Below are 25,143 nucleotides of genomic sequence, written 5' to 3'. Positions count from 1 at the left end.
ACATAAACATCTTCAGCAGATTTGAGCACTAACAACAGCGTCGTCATGCTTTTAAAATCAAATCAAATATTTATAAAACATTTATAAACAGTTATTTTTCATCTAAATATGAATAATTTGGAAGGATATATAAAAAACTAATACTAGTCATATGTTTCCTCATTTTCTTTTTTTTGTCTAGCTTCTGGCACTTGAAAAAGACAAACCATTATTTTTGAAAAGAAAAAAAGTTTTGAAAATAAGTAATATTACGAAAACAAAGTTTTAAAAAAAAATAAGTTGATGCCTTACATTTTTAAGTAGCCTACTATCAACTTGCATATTTAAGTCATTTCAATTTAAATGGCATTAAACTGACTTAAAATTTGTTGAATCTTATAGCCTATAACTTAAAAATAAAAGTTGAAAACTTATTTTGATGAGTTAAAACAATGTAAGAACATATGTTATAAATTGTTGATCATATTTACTATTAAAGTATTTTGTTGTGATTATAGCAGTCGAAGAATTTAGTCTAAATCTGAACAATGCCGCAAGGCGAATTAACCTGTAGATTTAAAGATAATGTAGGCTACATCCGAACAATGCCACACAGGCGAATATAGATTTAAAGAAAAATATAGTTATTATATATTTTTTAAAAAGTTTAAGTTATTATATGTAAAACAATCTAGTAAATCACATATTAAATTATTACATTTTCAGCAATTCGCTGGGCCATGTATAGGTTCTATTTAAACAGCAGATCACAGCTCGGGTTGTGTTGACATCCGGGAGAGCGTCGCGGCCTTTCGCTGACCCTGTCCTGTCAGAGCGCATTACACCACGCCAAGCGTTTTAGCCAATTACCGCTCGAGTGTGAGAGAGATTGAGCTCGCAGAGAGGCATTAAAACATGCAACATATTTGATCCCCGTCTGTTCCAAATCTGTTCTGCAGCATGTGACATTCACATTTTAAAACTGCATATGTTTACTTTCGGGTTGACACATGGGCCACATTCAAAATAAACATGAAATAACAAACATTACATGGTTCAATTTGACTAATTATGTTACTGAACACACTGGAATAGCCTAAGTGTCGTAAAAAAATACAGTTGCGAATTTGCGGTCGTATTTAATTCAACAGTGATTTTATTTGTTTAATCATGTTATCATTTTTTAAAATTCACGACGCTCAGCATTACGCACAACAAAAATGATAAAAAAGCACACAAATAAAAGGCCTAGGGGCCGATGATATTTTAAATAATCAAATAAACATCGTTTATATATTAAAAAGGACAAGTGGACATTAAAACATTATTCAGTCTTTTCATGATAAAGTACGCACACATACAATAATAGGTTTGGCCCTCCGATATTGAACATTCTTTTTTCTTTTCTTTTTTTTGTCTTTCAAAAACTCCCTTTACCTGTCTTCTTGAGAAGTAGGCCTACTGCGCATTTTGTTCATCACATCAACGGTTGGAAAATGAAGTTATGTGACGCTATTTTTCCATCCTTCATTTGAGCCTCTTTGGGCCGGTTGCAGGCACTGAATTTTTGTAGTTGTTAGATTGTCTCTTACAGTTCTTCTGTTTGCTCTTTTGAAGCCTGTCACGTTAGATGTCACATTCGCTGTCGCTGGAGGTGATGGAGATGGTGGAGATGGCCGCCTTGCTTGAGAGACTGACTTCTGGGCTTGAGGCGGGACCCAGGCGGTCTACTGTGATGTCATCGTCCCCCAGCGATCGGACCGAGCCACCGGACAGAACCTGCTGCTGTAGCCTACAGGGGTGAAACCATACAAAATGTCAATGAGGATACGTAGACACTCGTTGCTTACAGTGGAGTGAAAATGCCTTCAGATCTCTGATGCGTCTTGGATTAAGATTCAATTATTTGAGTGTGGGAAACTACAAAAATCATTTGAAGAAGATATGCTCTCAAAGCAATCAAAAATGTTAGAGGTGCATTTGCATGAACTAATATGCATGACTTTTCTTAAAGCATATACAGCTTCAATACATACACTGTAAAAAGAAAAAGAAAAAAAGATGCTGCATTTTTAAGTATAATCAACTTGGATGTTCAAGTCATTTCAACTTAAATTACATGAAACTGACTTAAAACGTAGCTTATCTTGTATAACTTATAAAAAAGTTGAAAATTACTTATTTTGATTAAAGCAATGTCAAAACATGTTGTCAACTTATTGATCATATAGTTTGTACAGTGTATGTTAATTTTAAACAAAGATATACTACAACATATTTTCTTATAGTGCAAAAAAAATGAACTAAATATATGCAGCATATAAAAACCAACATTGAATTACAGAATTTAAAACATACTGATAAAGCATAGTGAGAAGTGAGAATCAGAGCAGATCTGACACATTGGCATCTTCATAACTCTGAGAAATTTTATTTGTTATCTACGTAGTATTTCTATTGTCATAAACCATTCCGGCAGAGATGTAATGTAAAATAATTAGCACATTTTGGTAACGTGAACAAAAGCAGCTTTGCCAACTACTGTCGATTTTGACATTCATTTTAAGTTAAATTGCGCAAGAGACTCCAACAAAATCGAATGTTTATTTCTTAGGAATAAAAATAATGACAGTAAAGTAATAATAAAAGCGAATGTCCACGTTCAGTGGAGATCTGTATACCTGTTCTTGGCCGCTGCCGCCCGGTCTCTCTGCCTCCTGTTTTTAAACCAGTTGCCCACTTGTGTGGGTGTGAGTCCAGTCGCCTGCGCCAGCTCTCTTTTTTTGCTCGGGTTCGGGTAAGGGTCCTGCAGGTACCACTCTCTCAACAGATGCCGCGTCCTCTCCTTAAAGCAGTGTGTTTTTTGTTCACCGTCCCATATCGTCCGAGGCAGTGGAAACTTCTTTCGGACGCGGTACTTGTCCACGGGTCCTAACGGACGCCCACGGAGTTTCTCCGCCTCCTGGTAATGCGCCTCGAGCCAGAGCGCCTGCAGCTTCGCGTGTGAGTCCTTGGTGAATTTGTGGTTCTCCAGTATGTGATAGAGCTCGCGGAAGTTGCCCGCGTGAAAGGCCACGACCGCGCGCGCGCGCAGGACAGACTCGTTCTTCCCGAGGACTTCGCAGGCGGACGGCGCCACCGGGAGTGACCAGAGGAAGCGGCCGAGCCTCTCCACGTCGCCGCTCTCCTCGAGAGTCTCGCAGACCCCCGCGACCTGCTGGGGGCTGAAATTCAAGATGGGCAGCTGGAACATGGAGACTGTAATCTCTCGCTTTTCTTTGGCCCTCCTTTCTGATGTTGCTCCTCGTCTGTATTCCCCGTCTTTTTGTTTAGCTTGTCTGTCAGAAAACGGCAAAAGTTAACAGCCGTATCACAAAACGAGCTGAGGAGCGATGCCGTGCGGCAGGCTCAAACAGCCTGGACGGCAAAATCTCTTCTTTGATTGAGTGTGAGCATAAAAAACTGGAAGCAAGGTGTTTTCTGAGGAGCAAAATAAAAGAACATTTAGCCCCTGCTGCCACTATTCTATTGGAGTAGTCAGATTGGCTGCCTGGTTGCCATGGACACACGTCAATCACTGTCACGTTTGCCAATCACGCGTGAAGCTGCACTAGATTTCAGCACCACCCAGCGCGCGACAGCGCCTTTCAGTGAAAACGTCAAAGCGTCATTTTGACCTTTACGTTTGTGCTGCTCAGAGACGCCGAATGTAATGTTGTCGTTTGGTGGAAATCTGGAAGCAACCCCCTCTGAGTTGTCGATAAAACGATGGGAAAGAGTGTCTGTAAAAATACAGCAGACATTAGAAAGACTTTCTATGAAAAGCATATAGGCTATAAAGAATACAAATTATTGCTTATTCAAAGTTACTCTTTTTACAAAATATTTGCATGATTTTCACAGCGAAAACGTGAATGAATAGCTTTTACGAATCGCATAACATTTCTGTTTCCAAGATTTAGAACCTTAGAAATAGTGTTCAGAATCACACTGTAGCCTATAGACTTATTAATAAAGATTAAATTATTTCTCAGTAAACTAAAAATGTCATGAAGCACGAAATATAGTCTATCCCAAAACAAGGAATCTCACTTTAAAAATGCACAGAAAAAAAAAAAAACATGAGTTGAGCGTGAGTTATCAGTAAGCGGTAGGCTATATAATCTCTAAAATTACAACATGGTAAAATAATCTGGTTAGGAAGACAAAAAAAACCTGTCAGGATATGTAGAAAGAAATGTGGCACATCATGTTATGCATGAAATACCTATCAATATGACCTGCCACCATAACAGCATATCTTGTGCGGCAGGACTAATAACAACAACCTCAACCTCAAACTAATAACTTCAACCGAAAGTGCTTTTTTCATGTTTTATATCCAGGTAGGGTTAGGCATGAAATTGTTCGTCTTTTGCCATCAGCTCTATATATAGGGAGCTGTTGTCACGATGCGTCTCGAGCAGGATAAGGATTTTAATAGCATATGCTACACCTCAGCTATTAATATACATGGATGCGTTTAACATGTTAAGACTGGCATCCTTAACCTCACATTGTATGTGACAGGGAACTTGAAAACCAATGAACACCGTAAAAAAAAAAAAAAAAAAGTCATATATAGCCTATATATAGTAATTCAGAAACGACTTTATGACTTTAAACTCGATTTTCCTCAGGCTAATAGCCTATCAAAGTGGTTGAAAAAGTCTAACAGCTATTACAATTTTTGTTGGAAGACTTTTTTTTGTTTTAAGTAAACCAATCGCATGCACCCCTTCAGTAAAGCAATTGAAAACAGTCACATCAGGATGACAGACTGTCAAAACTAGAACACGCAAAGATGTCCAGCCTAGGCGGAGGATCGTCTTGTGTTTGGCAACAGTATCGATTATCCATAGGCCCGAGCAGGTTAAAACCAAACAATAATGACGTGACAGTTGGCCATAAGAATGAGAGGTAGACACAATAAGACGATTAAAGCGTCCATTTAATCCATCTCATTACAGTTTAAACGCCGACCAGTAAAATAACCAAAAACAAAGGATTTGCGAATCCCCTAAGTAGCCTAGGCTATATGAGCCTTTCTTTGGGAAAAAGAAACAATGGGTCAGAAGCAGTGCTGAAATATTCAGAGTTCTGTAAATTTCCATACAGTATAGGCCTGGCCACTGTAACCTAAACATATAGGCTATGGAATATTTTTTTCTAAGTCACAGTAAATAATAAAAGCCTTTTGATATAATTAGACGACTCTCGTCAATAATGACTTTAAAACGTTGACGTTGTGAAGGGGGAAAGTCGATTTTTTTTTTTTGTTAGGCCTATTGGTTAACTGCCCCTACCTAAAAACAAAACGAGACACTTATGCTTGGTATTTATCGCTCAAATAAAATGATTAGAATCATTCGTTCCGCTTAATCTTTGCTTGTGCTCAGTAACTTCAGTGGCGAAATGACACTGCGTCACGTCAAAGCGCAAGCCCGGGATGGAGCGCCGCGCACGAGCTGAATAATACGGATTGCACACATATAATGCCTGACACCGCTATCCCTGACCGACTGAGAGAGAGAGAAAGAGAGAGAGAGTAAAGATAAGGAGTGACACTTATACAAAGAGTTCTGTTATCTGCTTGTCCTCTGAAACAACACATAAAGACACATAAATCAGGCTTCATAACCCATAAAGTATTTCAATTCTTAACCTCCACATTAATAAAGAAAAATGTTGAATGTCCCTATAAAAAGTGACATTTCTGATGCTTTAATCCAATGTGACTTTCAAGGTAGACAGCATTGTATTTAACATATTTGTATCAATCATCATCATTATACGTATTGTTCCCTGAGGATCAATGAACTTGGAGTAGCTAACACCATGTTCTAGATACAGGAATATTTAAAGGAATATAGGCTACAACATAAAATATACAACATATAACATAAACAGTATACACATAAACAATACATGTCTGTGTTATTGTTTTTTCTCACAATCCAAAAGTAAAGTTATTGAGTGCCAGTGCATTAGTGAAGAGGCTACAGTAGGCTATGTCCATGCTGGTGTCAGATCAGAGGCAGAAAGCGTACATGTAGTTTAACAAAACTGAACGCAAAAGTTTCCTGCAAGAACCCCATCACAAGATAACAGCTTTAAAATGTATACCTTATGCAACAGGCAGTCTGTGAAACCACAAATGTTGCTATCTTTTCATACAGTGGCTTAATTAATAAGTGCAACCACGATTTCATGACTCAGAGTGCATCATTGTCTTTGTCATGGATATAATTTATAAATTGAACCAATGGCAAAAGTTATTGCATTTTATAACAGTACTGAAACAGGCAAAGGCCGTTTGAGCCCATTGCAGCGCAGAGCAAAACTCTGTTCCTTATTTAAGAAGTATCGGCTCTGGGGGGGACAGCTATTGGATTCAACAGACACAAGCATTCAAGTGTTTGCGGTGTACGACTTTCTATTCATCAATCCTGAAAATAATTTATCGCGGTTACCACAAAAATATTAAGCAGCATAACCATTTTCAACATTGAATCATAATAAAAAATATTTCTTGAGCATCAAATCAGCATATTAGAATGATCTCTGAAGGATGTGAAGACTGGAGTAATGATGCTGAAAATTCAGCTTTGACATCACAGGAACAAATTCAATTTTACAAGATATTATAAAATAGAAAACAGTTGTTTTAAGTTGCAATAATTCACAATATAAAGTGTTTTTTTTTTACTGTAATGACAGCTTTAGTGAGCATTAGAGAATTCTTTCAAAAACATTGAAAAAATCTTTCCAACCCCAAACTGTCATTCTGCATACCAGAAGGCTTTTTGAAAGCATGTTCCTTCTGTCAACCCAGCGGTTTCCTTTAGACAGAGTGCACACACACATTTGAGAGATGCCATCCGCTTTGTTGTCCACTCATCTGGTTGAGGCCGAACGCTGGATGACTCCTATAGACCAGGGATTTACGTTCTAATTAAGATATCATGTCGGGCAGAGCGGAAGTGGATTGCTAATACTCCACTGGCCCAGATAATAGCAAACGAATGAGAGATTCAATTAAATAAAGTCTTTGCTTGCTTTAGTACATAGACAAACCAGATGAGTTACAGACCTCTGTGAGTGTGTGTAGGCGTGTCTTCATGACAGATCGGTGTCCAGCCATGGCATTGTCCCGTTTGGATGTAATCTGGGATTTGTGGTAACAGAGAAGACCTCTTATCCTATGACCCTTCTGGCTTATCCTGCTCCCTCTCTCTCTGTTATCCAGCAGCAGGACAGGGATAAGCGACATCTATTTCCCAACACAACAGGATCCATCAGACATTTGGGTTATTTTTTTATCATTCAGTTTGTCATATCACTTTTTCACAGTTATGCTATCAAAATGGACATTGCAAAAGTAAATCTGTACCTCTTTTTCTGCTCATTTATTTTCTTTTTCTCAATCAAACACACCCAAAATGAAGACATTAAATATACACCTCCTTGTGTAGTCCAAACAAAGGACTAGAGTGCAAACAAAGTGTCACAAACAGCACACCAATTGCTAATGTTACTAACTAATACTGGAATCCCCCTATTAGCATTTTGATTTGCATGACATAAATTAAACGGCAACAAAACAACAACCCTTGGCTTTTAAACCCTACAATGTAATATCTAGTCCATCAAAGACACAAATGAGACAGCCATTTTTGGTCTACATTAACTGTTACCTAGCAACTAGACACACCACTTACCCCTGATCTGAAAACCACTGCTCAGTCACAACGCTTCTACAACTTATGGTGAGTTATGTGGTCCTCATATATTTTGCGTTTTTCTTTTTCAATGGACTAAATTGAATGATTTGATGAAGTTTATTATTTTAGACAAGCTAATTAACTCCCAACAATACATTTATGAAGAATTTGCTTATAATCACACCACACATTGCCATAAAATCTGGAAAAAAGGGGGACAAAGAAACAGCTTGTCAGAGCATCATTTAAAACTGAGTGTCTGTGATGACAGAAGAGGGAAGATGACATTTTAATGTCATCTTTATACCTTTGTTGAAGAGCCCTACAAAAATAAACAATTTTACTGTAATCCTGATCAACTTCAGATGGTCTGCTGAGTCTGTTCAGTCTGATATGAAGCTTATAGTCCTATATCAATCACTATGTGTATATACACACTGTGTATATAGGCCTATAAAGCATCAGGTACCTATGCTACGCCCCCCGAAGAAATGGTGCAAAAGCAGTCACTGGGACGGTAAAAAGGTTCAGATTTGTACCATTTAGTTAGCCTATAATATGTACACGTTTGGTACCAATATGTACCTTTGAGGTAGGCTACTACCTTTTGAAAGGGACCTTATTCAGAGCAGCGCCATGACAGATATGAAAGCAAGGCTATGACATCCGCTGTATAAAGCTCCCAGATCACTTATAATTTCACAGCTCATGTTGTCTAAATGTTGTTGTTGAAACAGCAGAACAATCAGAAAACAGATTAAATAACAGTAGCCTACAACCCACTGAAGAGATGCATGTCTCAGAGCCTCGCTTTCATTCCCACTAATAAACAAAGATGGCGCTGCCCGCGACACCTTTTTTTCGGAGAGTGTCAATATGCGAGGAAAGACGCTTGAATGCTTCTTTCTCTCTTTTCACTTTCACTTTCGAATTTGCAATCACGCGTACTCTGTGTATGGGGAGTGGCGGTACTGACCGCACATTTGACAAGATGTCAATGACGCTCAGGATCTGTTGCACACCAAATCCACTGCCATCTCTCACATCGTCACATAACAAGTGAAATCGGTCTTTTGCTGCGCAGGAAATCCTGCAAAAAGGATTTTACTAGGATTTTTACTAAACGGGATTATAACGGGGTTCAAAGATGCTTCATTCTGGTTTTGGGTAACTGCAACTGACTGTTGTTTCTCTCATTCCCCCACTGAAAACCGACTGATTCATGCAAAGAACTTTAATTAATGCTATACGTCACTTTTTTTGGGTGGAGATTAAGGGGCAGGAGATTAAAAGAGAACTAAACTCTTCAGCTCACATCTCTATAGTCTTTAGCATTTAAAGACCATCTGATGACACAAAACTAAAGCACTTTCTTGATATTTCAAGAAAATCTGTCCTTTTTACAGAAAAAAAATGCAAGGATAATTCAGTAAAAATTTTCATATATTTACAGAGCCTGTAAATTTTACAGTTTAAAACTGTAATTTACAAAAAATGACCAGGTAAATACAACAGCATACTGACACAACCATAATAACACTGGTGTTAAAGTCACATGGTAAATCTAAATTCATCACAAGCTTTTCCACAGGCTGAGGTAAATAATATTAATATATAGAAGGGCGTAAAGTGTCATTGCACAAATACAACACCATCATGAAAAAATAAGAAGAAACAATTAATACAATTAAAATGCATCAAATGTAAAGTGTCAGGGAATTTTGGGTTAGTTTATGGCTTTTCACTGTAAATTATAAGTTGATTTGTTCTCTTTACTTAAAAAATGTAAATTTAAAAGTATTTTACTGTAAATTTTATTGATTTTTCCCCCCCAATTTTGCAGTTAAAAATTATGATATTTTTGAATTTCGCATTTCCAAAGTAAAAGAAAAAGAAAAAAGAATAATATACAAAATCAAAAAGAATATGATATAATAACGGAAGTGTACGTTTAGTTTAAAATGAGAAAGAAAGCCACAATAGCATAATAATAATAATATGGGAAAAGAGAAAAGCGATTACTTTTTTATTATTTTTCTTTACCAAAGAGAGAAATGAGCTTCCATATATTTTGGATAGACCCTCCCCTAAATGGCACAATAAATAAAACGGCTAAATAAAACATATAATATTGTTCACTTTTGACATGGAAAACATTGACCAAAACATATATATTTTCTAAGATGGAAGACTATCCAGAAGCATGCAGACAAGTCATTTCTCTAAAATCTCTAAAATAAAGGATTTTTATTAAACTTGGCAAAATAAAAATCAGACATAATGGATGTCTGATGCAGTTGTGCTTTTCAGAGAAATAAATAATCTCCGCCTCTTCTGATTGTGGATGAACAGACTTTTCAGCTGTTGAATGAGCTCAGCTACACAGCTTACAGACAGACAGCAGCAATGTGTGTGTGTGTGTGAGGATGACAAGGTCAGCCGTGAGTGTGTGTGTGTGTGTCAGTAGGATGTTTACGGCTAGGCGTGATCTCTCTACTTGGGGCGTATGTCAAATGCCAAACTGACACTTTTGATTTTCATGACAAAGATCGGGAAACTGCATGTTTGTGTGTTGGAGAGCGTTACAGATTTAAGGCAGATCATTCACTGGTCATTGGTGACAGGTATGTGTCCAAGTTGTGTGTGTTATTGAGCTAAAGGAGAAGAGACATTGAGAAACAGGTCATATCTCTAAAGAAACTATTTCTATGTGTGTGTGTGTGTGTGTGTGTGTGGCGTCTGATGCAGTGATTCTGACAGCTAGTGACAGCAGAGACTCATCTCACTTTGACTCCCAGCAGGCACACACACACACACGCACACATACATACACACACACACACACGCACACACACACACACACACACACACACTAGTGAGTAAACGTGGTGTGTGGCTAGACTAGGTCTTCTGATCGTCTGCTCTCTGTCCTCTGAGAGTTGTGCTGTGATACTCATGCAGAGAGTGACTCATAAACCTGAGATCAAGCCTTAAGCCCTGCAGAAAGAGAACAATGTACTAGTTCTATCTTTTCTCTGTCTCACTCTCAGTATCTCTTCTGTTAAAGAGAGGGGTGGTCTTTAGTGGAGTGAATTTGTCCAAGACAATTTATCCTCGTAAAGAAATACAAGTTAATCCCTTCAGCCAATCAGCTAAAAAGACAAAGCCATCTGTTATAGGGTTATTTTTACATTTCAGCAATCACTTAAAGGGATAGTTTACCCAAAAAATGAAAATTCTGTCATCATTTACTCACCCTCAAGTTGTTCCAAACCTGTATGAGTTTATTTCTTCTGTTGAACACAAAAGAAGACATTTTAAAGAATGTTGGTAACCAGAAAGTTGATGGTAGCTATTGACTTCCATAGTAGGAAAAAGAAAATACTATGGAAGTTTTCATCTATCATTCCCCTCTAATTTTAGGGTTTAGGTTTAAGTGTAGGGATATGGTTATGATAAAAATGTTCAGACAGGAATGTTGTTCCAGGATCAACAAAACATGTTAACACAGGACTAACTCGGCAAAATCAAAACGTGCTTCTAGCCTATATGTTTTCCTGTGAATCTATTCAAGTCAGTCAAACATTTCAGAAAGATAGACTTAAGCTTTAAAAAAAACAGGCCCTGACTTGAGCATTTGTCTTTCAGTCACCTAGCAACAAGTCCTCACAAATGCACCATCCTGTCGTCTCTCTCTATCTCCTCTCCGGCCTGCTGAGAAGGGTGTGTGTGTGTGTGTGTGTGTTGGGGGGGGGGGGGGGGGGTGTTTTGGGAGCTGTCGAGTTCATGGTACTCTACTCCCTATTGACCAGGAAGTCCTTTCTCTGAGCAGCACACAATACCAATAGAGACAAAGCAGCCAGGAAAGAGGACAGTCCCTGAAAAACACTCACACACACACACAGTCTCTCACAATCATACGCACGCTCTCGCTTAAGAGGCATATCCCAAGGAAACACACACATACACACAGCAGACCTCCCCAAAAACACGGGGGCCTCTGCCTTTGTCTGGCAGCCTAATGAAAATGATGTTCTTTTTCTATTTGGAGCTTGTTAAGGCTCACAGACTCTTTCACTTTACTCCCCCACCTGCCCTCCGTACACAGAGGTGAAGGCAAATACTGCAGAACAGATGAGGACGATTCCTTACGTGTATGTTCTTGTATATGGTTTATGAGTAAACATGGTGCTTGTGTCCTTGTACACCAAATAGCTTAAAAAACAAATTTACGTTTTTTTTTTTTTTTTTTATACCAAAAGTTTTCTGTGATGGCTAGAGAAAGAGGATAGAGTTGTACAGTATACAAACCATTTTGCCTATTGAGAGTCCCCATATAGAATAAAAGCATGCCTATGTGAGTATGTGTGTGATCCATTTTTCAAAATAAAGCAACAAAAAGGAAAAATATACACACCTCAAGATCAGATGCTACAAATCAGCGCAAATTAGCCGAGTGTGTTTTGAATTTTCTGAAATCAACAGAGATATGATTGCGTGCACATAAACAGACACTTCAAGAGTGTCATCTATGCTTTTAGTTTCACAGACCGAAGAAGATGGAACAAATAGCGTGGATTATTTTGAATAGGCTATATGATTTCAATTCACATCCATCGTATAAAAAAAATACAACAGCTCTCTCAACGAGTCTCTTGAAGATGCGCGGCCCCTTTCGTTCTGGTGAAAGGACACAGCATAAATAGCGTAGAGAGATCTTATACGATTCCTCCCTTTATACAGGGTCGACGTCTGTGCATTGGAAAGTCAGCGGCCTGTAGCAGAACCGTGATTTATCAAAGAAAAAAAAGTCCATTTGGACTCTTAGAAACAAGGAAACCGCCTGAGAAGAATGGCAGACTTTCTGTTTCTCCTAACCTTTCTGACTTATATTCACGCTCTTTGCTGCGTCTGCTAACCTTGATCGTGTGCACCAGAGTACGGTTTCATTTTAGATTTGCTGTCATTTTCAACAGTGACCCACGCTGATACATGCCGGGGAATGGCAATGAAAGGAATGTTTCTGAGGTGAAGGCCACTCGGTGTAGGAGCAGATCTATAAATGACAGTATGCGGTTAAAAAGGCTGTGAAGACATTTTACCAGAGCATGGTTGTTGGATGTTTTTTATCCATTACATCGAAATTCCATCTGTTTTGAATCCATAACAAATATTTACTACAGATATTTCGAATATTTCTGAGGCATCTAAACACTTCCATTGGAGAATCATTATTGATGTTATAGCTCTGCGTTGGTGATAAGATGATTTAACAATTAAAGGGTCGAAAATGGGAAGATTGTGACTTCGTCATTGCTGTTATTTTGGTATTTTGAGATTTAATACCCTATTACAGGAGTCTACATTCCCGTCATGTTTATGTTGTTTCAGAGCTCATGGCTTTACAACCAAGACGGCTTAATTAGAGAGATTAGATCTGAACCTTCGACCTGCTTCTTCAGTACCAATAACACCTGACACAGTGTCACATCCCTACATTTTATGGTAAAATACATGTGTAATTTAAAATTCATCACATCTCCCCAAGCTAAAGGGAAAAATAAATCAGAGTAGCCTAACTTCAGGGGAAAATTCCTCAGTTTCCTAAAACTTAAGGGTACAATTCTGATAAGTTGACTTGCGGGTTCTATTTTGTGATGTATAAAATGATTTAGATTTGCATCGCCTACTGTTATATCCATCTTGCGCATTTAAATAAATATTTGTAAGAAAAGGTATTTACCTGTGAACTCTTGTTGCTTTATAAGTTGTATACATAATTTGGTCAAATATAGTCTAAATGATACTGCCTTAAAGCGAGTAAATAGAAGATTATTTTCAAACTTGTCTTTTTGCTGAGACACATTTTCTACAATTTCTAAAACAAAGCTGCTCATAACCTTCATTTTTTTCAAACAGATTATAAATAAAGTTGTTGACAACCAAAAAAAATCACAAATAGGCTAAAGTAAAGTTAACAAACTGATAGAAAAACCAATGAGCAGCGTATACTATTTTATAGCAATAATTAGCAGCAGCTAATAATAATTTTAATTTATTAATAAAACATAATAATTTGAATCATCGTCAAAGAGACGTATAAGCGGCTACATTGATGGTGTACATTAAGATAGATCGTCATCAAAACCGTTCATAATCATTTTGACACTAACTTCTATCCGTTTACACGAGCACTTGATTCTACGGTTAAGCCTGTCAGGCCTGACTGGTCTGCTGAAATGAAAATGTTCACCAAAGAAACTTTTTCACAACTGAAATCACAACCTACAGAGGCCAACACACAATATTACTCTACATGCGGAGAAATTAATATATTTAACGGACAAATAAAATGACTTACGCAACAAAATGTATGTCTAAACATGAATTTCTTACCTTAACAACAAACTGGGCTTTCACACTTCATACTTTAAATACGGAAAGTGCATTGAATGTGCATGGCTGCTTCACTGGTAATTGCAGGCGGTTGAACTGGGAGCCGTAAATCAACAACCTTCAAGTAGAAAAACGTCCTCATCATAATTGGGCCCCGCTCTATTGTGGGCCGCGGGGGTCTGTCAGACCACCCAAAGCAGCGCTTCCTCCCTCCGGACTTCTGTGGGACAATAGCGGGCCACTCGAACCGGCCACGCACGGGAACCCTAAATGAAGCCTGACAAGAAACAAGAAGTCTGAAGTCTTTGTCACTTATTAAAATGTTTCAGTATAGGTCGTGCTGTCCATTTAGAGCGTATTTCTAAGGTTCTATAAACCATTTAAAATGCATGTTTATAGATTTATATGGTGCTTTTAATGACTGTACTGGATGGAAAATATAAACACTAAAATATAGATAAACATTTAACCTTTTTATATTCTGAATTTTGTACCTCTGCTTTCCCAATTTGGTGTTTCTGGAAAAGGTCAAACTTTTTTTATTATTTTTTTCCACATAAAAAGAGCAATTAAGAAGGTCAGACCAAAGTATTCGACTAATTTTTAACAAACTTGATTGTTGAATCAGACTTACAAGCTTGTAAAAGCAATTGATTTTGTAATGCACCTGACTAAAATAGTTATTCTTCATAGTGAATAATGAAACTGCTTCTTCATGAATATAGGCTAGAAATCTTTTAAACATTCTGAAGGATGTGAGGTGAGGTTTTTTTTCTTTTTTTTCAATAATCCGGCCTCATCAACATTCCAAAGTGAAAAGCAGAAGCACTGTTGTGAATTATTCCCGGCAAGCTAATTAAATAACCTTTGACTATATGATGACATTTTCTAAAAAATCACATTTAAAGTTGCTGAATTGAAGGTGAAGGTTTAACCCCTCTTCTTTGCTCTGTGAATCTAGATCGGTTAAAGTCACAACCCGTAGTAATTGCTGCCCTGTTCTATTGAATTCAAATTTTATAGCATTTGCCAGCTGATTAAATCAAAACAACAGAGCTTTGACAGACAGACACCTCCAGTACTAAAGGGTATATCTATTAACAATAAAATGAAATGTATAGGGCTAACAGTGTCTCGGGTTTTTTATTACAGTATATGTCCTTCACCTCCACTAGAAACGACGAGTAAAAAGAAAAGCAGTAAGCTTTCCTGGTTCATTCCTGCATCTTTCCGGCTGCACATGAACTCCATTCAGCCCTGAATGAAGATTACTTTAACTTGGAATAAGACTTAACTGACATAGGGATAGTGGGGTAAGCTATACAGTAACTCCTCAAAAAAGAGGTAAAGTGATACAACTTGCCCCACAAACTATCAAATACAGAATTACTGAATGGTTTACCTTGCAAACAAAACTATCCACATAAAAGAGAAAAGCATTTATACTGTATAATTTCAGAGTCATATTTTACCTCAATGGTCTACAGCAAAATAATGGTTAAACTTATGGGTCACTGAGAATTGAGTGGCGGAAGATAAGTGAGTTATAAAGCAGAAAAACTAAAATACATTATGAATAAATCGATGAATGGGTTTGGACAGTACTTGCTTTTTAGGCAAAACAATGATTGATGCAAGCTGGTATTGTGTGTCATACATGATATGAATTGCATCGTGTTGTCATGGTCATGCAATCTTAACGAAGCTTATATCACTCAAATATATTGTTTATATTTGTTATATCAAACAAATTGGCCTAAATCAGCTCTAGAAATCATACAGCAGGTGCAAAATTCAGTTCCCTGCTCCAACACACACCTGTACTTTTCAAATAAGCCTGAAGGACTCGCTGAGCTGGATCAGGTGTGATCTTGGGGTTGAAGCTGAACTCTGCAGGTCTGTGTTATACAGTGTTATACAGTGTTATACAGTGTCATAGTGTCATGACTTCAAAAAAATTGTAGACCAGTGTTATTCACATATTCATAAACTATCCGGGAAAATTGTTCATATTCACAATATTTTATATAGCGAATTTTCTATATTTTGAAATAGTGTTTATAACATTATTGTATTAATAGTATTTCCTGGGGTTTGATCATTACTGGACCATTCCCTAGAGAAAATAAATACTAAAATGTATTTTAAATACATTTATGTTATGCTAAATACATTTACATATTTATATACTTAATATACCCAACTGTACTTATAGTATACTATATTGGTTTAGTTTAAGTCTGCTAAATTTGAACGACTCATTTTTTACTTAATGCATTTAGGAATCCAGAAATGCTGAAGTTCATACTTATATTTCATTGTGCTAAAGTGGAACTATTGCAAGTATTCTTTAATAGGTACACTGATATTATAAAGAGATCATACCATCCATAGTGATATTAAAACACAGTTTAGGCTTAATAAAAATAAATATGCATTGTGCAATAAAGAAGCACTCCAAATAAAGTTTAATTATAATATTTATATCAATAAGTCTCAAGCAATATGTCTGTAAACATGTAATTTGCATACTTAGTATGAAATAAATGTATTTTAAATACATTTTGGTATAGATTTCGTTTTTTTCACTATAGGGTTGGCAGAAAATTTTGGGAAAATGCTTCATTTAATAGTTTATTCTTAGGCTAAATTACAATTTACTAAACATTTTTTAGACCCGTTGAAATTTGCTTAATGCTATAAAACTTACTCTGGCATGGGAAAAAAGTTTCAGAAATGATTAGACTCTTTCTAAATGACATGTTATGTTAGATCACACTAACACTTTAAGCTCTCTTTCCTAACAAGTTCTCCTTTTCAGTGATTACGTCTATTACACATACATGTAGCAGAAAGGTAGTCAGAAATCCGATTGATATTACAAATAATATCTTGAACTCAAAACAGGATTTTTAATCACTATTAAACTGTAGTTGCAAAGTCAAACTTTCACTTCTGTTAGTTGCATAAGAGCCTTTGGAAAAAGCATCGGCTAAATGACTAATTAAATGGACTAATAAACTAGCGTCTTTAAAAGCGAGAAAGCAGGGTTTATTTCATATGCATAATGAGAGAATTAACTATTTTTACCAATGTGTTAATAAGTTATATAGATGATCATTTTGCCAATTATGTTATGATTTTTTTTCCTGCAAGTCCATACAGCAAAACTAAGCTGCAATTGTTGCCTTCTCTTCTTATTTTTGACTTCCTTGCGGAGTTATTTCCTGAATTACGTCTTTGTGTCTCCGCTGGCTCAAGAATCGTGCCAGGCAGGATGTCTTCACAGTGCACCATTTACATATTTACCAACAAGCCCTTACTCTCCCTTGTATAATGCCAAATCAACAAGGGTGATGTGCCAAATAACATTTCCCTCTCTTTTTTTCCTGCCCTCTTGCCGTTCCCTTCTTCCAAATGGCACACAGAAGCAGAAGACATCCCACTGTGCAAATGAAAGACAAACTTAAAGCACTATTGTCGCTGGTCAAAGTGGCACCTGTTCAACAAAGAAGAAAAAAAGAGAGACAGAGAGGAGAGAGAGGCAGTCTCACACAAAATCCAGCATGAATCAACAGGCATTCATACATTTTATACATCAAAATCTATAAAAGTTAATTTAATAACACACAGTCTTGACAGGTTTCCCCCTCTCATATTCTGTATTTCCTCTTTGCGAGACTCACTTTCTTACAGACATCAAGCATCAGACGTCACACTGATCTGCAACTGTGAGCTGAGCTGATATATGGTGTATATGTGTGTGTGTCTGACATAAAAATGCCACGATGAGAGAACTTCACACCTAAGGGTGTCAGTAACACAGCACAGTGACCTTTACTGAGAACTACATCCTGTGTGTGTGTGTGGGGGGGGGGGGGGGGGGGGGGGGGGTTCTGTAAAAAAAAAAACAGAAAATATGCACAGGTGTTACCTTAAGTATCTTTTTTTACCTAATATGACTCATAAAACAACATTTGTTGGTGTAAGCCAATATAATCAGGATGATTGTCATAATACATAATATTGTGTTTTATTCTTTATTCAGTCCTTTTATTAAACATGCATCACCATACAATCTTTTCAGCTCTAACAAGCTAAAACATCCTAATGATTATTGAGACATTGGACAAAACAGGCGACAAACTGACACTACAAACTGAAAGAAATTTGTACATTTTATTCAACATGATCAAGTATTCAATTGCAATCTCATCTCATGCTTCTATTTTCTCACAAAACGTGATTGCTCTTTCACTCAATATGAATCAAGACCTTCAGAAATAAAGTGTCAAATATTTATCAAAAAAACATTTATGTAAAACTAAGGAAATTGTTTTAAAAATTCCAAACACAAAATGTGTGAGACGTATAACAATCGAATGTCTAATAATGTCAAGTCAAGCATATTGTCTCGTGTCTCAAATATATAAGTGCCTTTTAAATCTCAATGACTTACATGAGAAACTAGAACAGTGTGAACTGGAACAGTTAGAAAGGAAGAAAAAACCTGAATCAACATGACGGCCATCCACTGCTCTGGCTGAGTTATGAAATCACACAGCTGGATCTGTCTGAGGCCAATCTGGTTGGTTGTGAAATAACTGAATCCCTCTGAGGTAATCAGTACCATCAGCGCCAATGAAAAGCTCTCTCTATGGACTGGTCCCTTCAGAAGCACCACGTCTATTCTCTGATGGTTAAACTACGGTGCAGTGTGCTCTCGTTACAACAACAGAAAGCAGCATCACACCAACCGCCTGCTATCAAACTCTGCAGTGCTCTGCCTGTCAACCTTGTTCCACGGTCTACACATCATTGTTCCCTGAATTATGGACTTGTATTGCATGTTAGATGCAATTAGAGAGGCTGTTCCAAGTCATTATAAAGAGGATTTTCTTTTGTTTTCATAGCATACGCCAAATGCCTTTACTGAATAATGCCTTTGGAATTTGTAAAGCTTGAAGATTTACTATATTCACTTCACATGAAGACCCAGTCACCTCTGGTGGAGAATGATATACACTATATACACTCTTAGAAATAAAGGTTTATTGGGGTATGGTTCTATGAAGAACTTTTAACATCAATGGAACCTTTCCATTGGGCAAAAGGTTCTTTAGAATTTAAAAATGTTCTTCACACTATAAAAAAATATATATATTATTTTAAGAACTGTTCACTGAAAGGTTTTTTGGAGAACCAAAAATGGTTATTCTAAAGCATCGCTGCGAAAACTTCCTTTTGGAACCTTTATTTTTAAGAGTTTATCATTCAAAAGTTTGGGGTCAAAAATAAAATGTATATATATATATATATATATATATATATATATATATATATATATATATATAATGTTTTTTTTAAATTAAAAATATATATATATTATATTAATGCTTTATATATAATATATATATATATTTTAATATGAACTTTTATTTAGCAAGAATGCATTAAATTGATCAAAACTGACAGTAAAGACACTTAAAATGACAAAAATATATTTACAATAATACAAAAAAAGATTTCTACTTAAATAAATGCTGTTCTTTTGAACTTTCAATTCATCAATGATATATCATGGTTCCCACGAACAATTTAAGCAGCACAGCTTTCAACATTGATAATAATAATAATAAAGTTTTTTTGAGCACCAAATCATCATATTTGAATGCTTTCTGAAGGATCACGTGACACTGAAGACTGGAGTAATGATGCTGAAAATTCAGCTTTACCATCACAGGAATAATTTACATTTTAAAATATATTAAAATAGACGGTTATTTTAAATTATAACAATACTGTTTTTACTGTATTTTTGATCAAATAAATACAGCCTTGTTGAGCTAGAGATTTAAAAATCTTACCGACCCCAAACTTCTGAGCGGTATTCTATATCTAACTGAAAAATGCTGTCAAGTTTAGGTTACATTTATAAATATACATATGTTATATGAGACTAACCGAGTCAAAATTGAGCGAAATCATAAAAACAACCCACACTGAGATGCAAAACTTTAAGTGCTAACCAACAGGATGCTCGTTCTAGACACCCTCATCTCTAAAAAGCATCAATCTTAGAGACATCCACAAAAAATTTAAATGAAGGAGGAAAGAAGAAAGGAGAAAAGGGGAAAGGAGAAGGCTTGCGCGGTATCTAGAAGAAACCTCTGAAGAAAAGGATGTCTGGATCCTGGAGGAGAAGAATAGAGAGAATTGACTACAGACAGGAAGAGATGCACAGGCCATTTTGAGAAGAGGACGACAGTACGTGCCAAGGGTTAATATAAAAACACAGCAAAGCAAACGCATTCAGAGAAGAAAGAAAAAAAAGCACACTGGCCGGGAGAGAAATTCCTACAAAAATCAATGCTACCGTTAACTAAGGTCTAAATGAATACAGCAACATTGCTTTACACATCAGTGCCCTCCAGTAACTGAGAATAACAGAGAATAGACAGATAGACACACAACCAACATGCATTTGAAATAGAGTGAGAACTGAGAGAGAATATGAGAGAAGAGATACAAAAGAGGACTGAGAGGTAATAGCAGAGTCAATATTATCTGTCTGCTATCGGCAGGCTGAGCTGTTTTGTTTGACTGATGAATCCGTGAAGCCGCAGCAGAGGGATACAAGTCTCCCATTCAAGCGTATACGTGCACATGTAACATTGAAACAATAAGAGGGCAGATTTCATTATAGGTCAGCCGGACTGAAAGTGTTTGTAAGCCAGTTGTGCCGAACAGCGAAGCTGTAAAGTGAAAACCCCTCTTGCGGTGAGTAGTCATCATTTCCATCACTTATTTTCTGCAATCCACTGCTATTATTATGTTATATAATAATCCTGTAGACTTGCATTGAACATTTCTGTCTAAACTTCACATAGACATATAAACAACATTAAAATCTTGATTTTCACCACAGGGGGACTTTAAAAAGTTGTGTAGTTTATTCCAGCCCCATCTGATCACAGAATGATGAGAGCTTGGCTCAAGTTCTTCCAAACCTGTACGAACTCCTTTCTACTGCAAAACATAAAAGAACATATTTTGAAGAATGTTGGCAACCAAACAGTTTTGGTTATTATTGACTGAATCTACCTGAGAGGCATTCATTGGTAGACTCGCTTTAGTAAAAGGAGCTGGATTTATAAATTCTTACATCAAAAAACGCAAAAAAATTTGAGAGGGTCAGAAATTATAATCCATTTACATTTTTCTGTATCTCTTTCATTTTGCTGTAATTGTAATAGTTCATTCTAAACTGACTGACTTTGGTTTTGACAGTGGCTTCACTTGTTAGACTCTTCATTCTATCCAACACACACTGCCCCCACCTGGCTGCTAAAAGACAACAAAATAGTTGTAAACCAGAACTTTTCAGATCTGTAAATGAACAGTAGATTGACACAAAATACCACCCAAATACAAAAGGAACACCATATGTGATGAGAATGAGTTTGGCTGAGAAACTTAATCCGTTTATCTGAAAAACACACATTTCTAGCAGGCATGATAATCTTTCACTGTTACTGTAACGTCCAGATGTTGTGGCACAAGATGCTTTCTCATTCCAAGACTGATGTCAAAATGAAACATCAAAAGGCTACCCGTATTAATCAGGTAAATGAAAGATCTGTAATGTAGAGACCTGTCATTCAGCTCTAAGATTAAAGTGTTTAATAACTTCTCAAGGACAGTCTGACCAGTCTAAAACAAATCACCCACAAAAACTGGTTGGGCAAAATATCATCGGACTGAAACGCTGCCATCATCATGACTCATATTTAGGATCTCTGTTGTTTTGTAATATTTTTAATCAATTTAACCGCTTTTACACTAAGATTAGGGGTCTCAAAAATCCAAAAGAACTAGTAATAGATTTCCGAATTACCTTCATCCTCTTACTGCAGATCTTGGGTCATATTGGTGGCCAGTGTAAAGATTTACTAGACAGAAGAAAATACCTTTTAAGAGGGGAGTATTTACATTCATTTAGATTAGGTTGAGAAGGTCAGAAACTATAATCCATTTGTAGTCTCAGTTTGCTGCCAGCTAATTAAAAGATCCAGCATTTTTTTACCTAAAGCTGTGTTGGTCACAAATACAGGGAGAGTAATTGGTTTTGCTATAAATAGTAAATCAAATAAAAACTTATGAAATAAATTATGAATATCTGCAATTGATCTACTGTTCAAAGGTTTGGGGGTCAGTAAGAATTATGTTTTTGAAAGAAGTCTCTGAAAGAGATGCTGCATTTATTTGATCAAACATAGGCAAATCTGTAATATTGTGAATTGTACTATTTGAATTGTAAAAATGTAATTTATTAATGTGATCAAAGCTGAATTTCTACTATCATTACTCCAGTCTTCAGTGTCACATGATCCTTCAGAAATTATTCTAATTTGCTGAAATTTCACTCAAAGAAACATTACTTAATATTACCAATGTTGAAAATGGTTGTTCTGCATAATATTTTTGTGAAACCATGCTACATTTGTTCAGGATCCTTTGATGAATAGAAAGTTCAAAAGAACAGTATTTGAAATAGAAATCTTTTAAATGTCTTCACTGTCATTTTCAAATAAAAATCTCTGGTAGAGTACCAATCCCAAACCCTCTAATATCTCACGATATTGATATTAAAACAGGCAACAATAAAAAAAAACTTTTGTATAATATCCATTTAGGACACATCCTTCTGATTGTTAGCTGTAATTTCTAATATTTCGAATCCATGTATAATTTCATAATCCATGCATCATCAAACTAACAAGGAAATGGGGCGGGGGAGGGAGCAAGATAAATAAACTACAACAAATCTTTTTTTTTTTTTTTTCAAATAAAATAGGTTTATTTCCAGTCTGAAAAGATTAAAACAACAAAAATGGACAGTGGAACAGTTAGAGGATGACCAGTGGGTCACAGTGGGTTACAGGGAGGAGAGATTATCCTTGATTACTCACTTCATTTTGTGTACATATTTATAAATGAATACAAATATACATATCAATTATTTAACAAAAATAGCTTAGCTTATGAGGACAGCAGATGACTGAAATCAGCAAAAATAATCCTGTCGGGGTAGGAGGTGGGATTTCACGAGAGTAAAATACCATACGTGTGTCTAAGAATGTGTGAGGCCGAACCACTGGAGTACACACCGTGCTAGAAAATTTTGTTCCCTTTAGCACAACATTGTGATGTGTTTGTGTAGAGAGCTCTGTAATATAAGAGCAACGCCCAAGGGTTTGGGGTGTGGGGTTTTGCAGGAGGCATTAAGGCTGCATTAATCACTTGGTTTATACATTAGAAGGCAGGTCCGGATAAATCAACTAAAATGAGCTACCAAGCAAACACTACAGAGCTAGCGACCACAGAAATAGGATTTCAGAGCATAAACCTAAAATACGGGGCCTACAACTGTTTGTGACACATATTTAGTAAAAGAAAGCAAATATACGCGCAATTAACAAATGCAACGGTTCATGCGTCACTTAAAATTCCTTGCGAAATGCCCTTGTCAGCTTGAGTGACAAGACATAACATAGTAAAAACACATTCATAAACATCTCTATCACCTATAAATGGGCTTGTATGTTTCATTTGTAAGCCATTATATAACCTCTCCACAATTAATGGACCTGTACCTATGACTATCTTGAAGCTAAAAATTCAGTATTTTTGCTTTTTTATTATTATCTAAAAACCATCTGGACATCTTACAAACGATGAGGGGGAATCTATAGCTATTTATGGATCTCAAAACTGCATAAATACAACAAAACGCATTGCAAAAACATCTCAGAGTCACGTCATTAGTCAATTTTCACATGAGAGAGTTTAAAGTCCTTGTAAAGCCAAAACGAGGGTTAAGCAAACCAACAGCATCCTATTAAGATTCGTCGTTCCTCATGTCTACATTCCTAAAGTGATTCCACGCAGCTTTTCGGATGCAAAAAAGCTTAAAAAGACACATGAACACATCTCGGCCTCTAAGGCCATCCTAAAATGTCCTGTTAATTTTAGATTCATTTCGTAAATCCTCCTATTACACAATATTCCAGCTTCCACTGGGAAAACACAGCTTACCATTCCACACACAAACACAACTATCTTTAAGCCTGTGTTATAACAAGCCGAAAGCATAGAGGATACAAGGAGATTTCGTTCCGTTTACATTAGCTATACACTGTTAGATTGTCATTTTGTTACAATATTAGTTTAAAGTTTAATAAATCACCCTGTGAAGTTCACAAAAAAGACAAATCATTTTTTATCATAATTTGCAAATATACGGGATTAGACAAAAAGCTAACTTATATTTATCAGACGCAAGGGAATTCCTGTTCATATAATCTATTCAATACATAAAAGATTTAGTTTGGGGAGGTAAGGACGCAGGGGTTTTGATTTTACCATGTCACGTTTCAGACAATCTTAGGACAAATTAACAAGCGGCAATCTCTCTGAAAACACAATTAAATTAATTCAGAACTGTTACATATAGCATTGGGGGGGAAAGGTGAAAAGGTGCAGGAGAATATAAACTAAGAGCATTCAAATGAATGAACGAATGATTCAATCACACACTTTAGCAGCAAACAGTACTCTGTTGCGCTCCCTATTGGTCAGAGGAACACATGTAGGCTCCGCCCAAAACCAGGCCAGCTCACTGCATCACACTGGATTTGTTCTTTAAGAAAAAAACAACAACAAAAAAACCACATCCAAAAAAAATAAACAAATCAATACATGATGAAGCAAATGGTACAAGAAGAAAAATCTGAGAGTTGAGTGTAATACTTGCATTCACTCATCACTCTCTCAGCAGTGCAGATGGGTGAGTGAGCGCTATAGCTAAAGCCTTTTATATTTGTGTCAAACGCCTAAATATCCCCATTAAAACCCACATAATTTTAAGCACAATAAACATGCAATCTCACACATCCATTCATTCAATATGCATTGATAGCCAAACACATACGCTCACTTAAGG

At 36.5% G+C, this 25,143-nt stretch overlaps 2 protein-coding genes across 4 annotated transcripts in view; both read right to left on the bottom strand.

The window, feature by feature from the left end:
- Positions 1–1,120: 1,120 nt before the first annotated feature.
- six6a (SIX homeobox 6a) lies at positions 1,121–8,894 on the bottom strand. Its single transcript, XM_079634329.1, has 4 exons — positions 8,719–8,894; positions 7,112–7,291; positions 2,661–3,761; positions 1,121–1,771 (listed from the first exon to the last, which is right to left on the bottom strand). The coding sequence occupies exons 3-4, from the start codon at positions 3,230–3,232 to the stop codon at positions 1,606–1,608; spliced, it is 738 nt and encodes a 245-aa protein (XP_079490455.1). The 5' UTR covers positions 3,233–3,761; positions 7,112–7,291; positions 8,719–8,894; the 3' UTR covers positions 1,121–1,605.
- Positions 8,895–20,156: 11,262 nt separating this feature from the next.
- Positions 20,157–25,143, bottom strand: part of ppm1aa (protein phosphatase, Mg2+/Mn2+ dependent, 1Aa) — a 12,425-nt gene continuing 7,438 nt past the window's right edge. Inside the window, exon 6 of one of the 3 annotated variants that reach the window (XM_079634487.1) lies at positions 20,157–20,331. In XM_079634487.1, the coding sequence (XP_079490613.1) occupies positions 20,296–20,331 (36 nt within the window). In that variant the 3' untranslated portion in view covers positions 20,157–20,295. Of the gene's footprint in view, positions 20,332–21,028; positions 21,168–22,035; positions 22,091–25,143 lie in introns of those variants that run through there. The other 2 variants (XM_079634488.1, XM_079634489.1) reach the window with 2 other exon arrangements.

Source organism: Phoxinus phoxinus (assembly GCF_949152265.1).
Source record: "Phoxinus phoxinus genome assembly, chromosome: 14".
Taxonomy (NCBI): Eukaryota; Metazoa; Chordata; class Actinopteri; order Cypriniformes; family Leuciscidae; genus Phoxinus; species Phoxinus phoxinus.
This window is presented reverse-complemented; position numbering and strand designations above follow the sequence as displayed.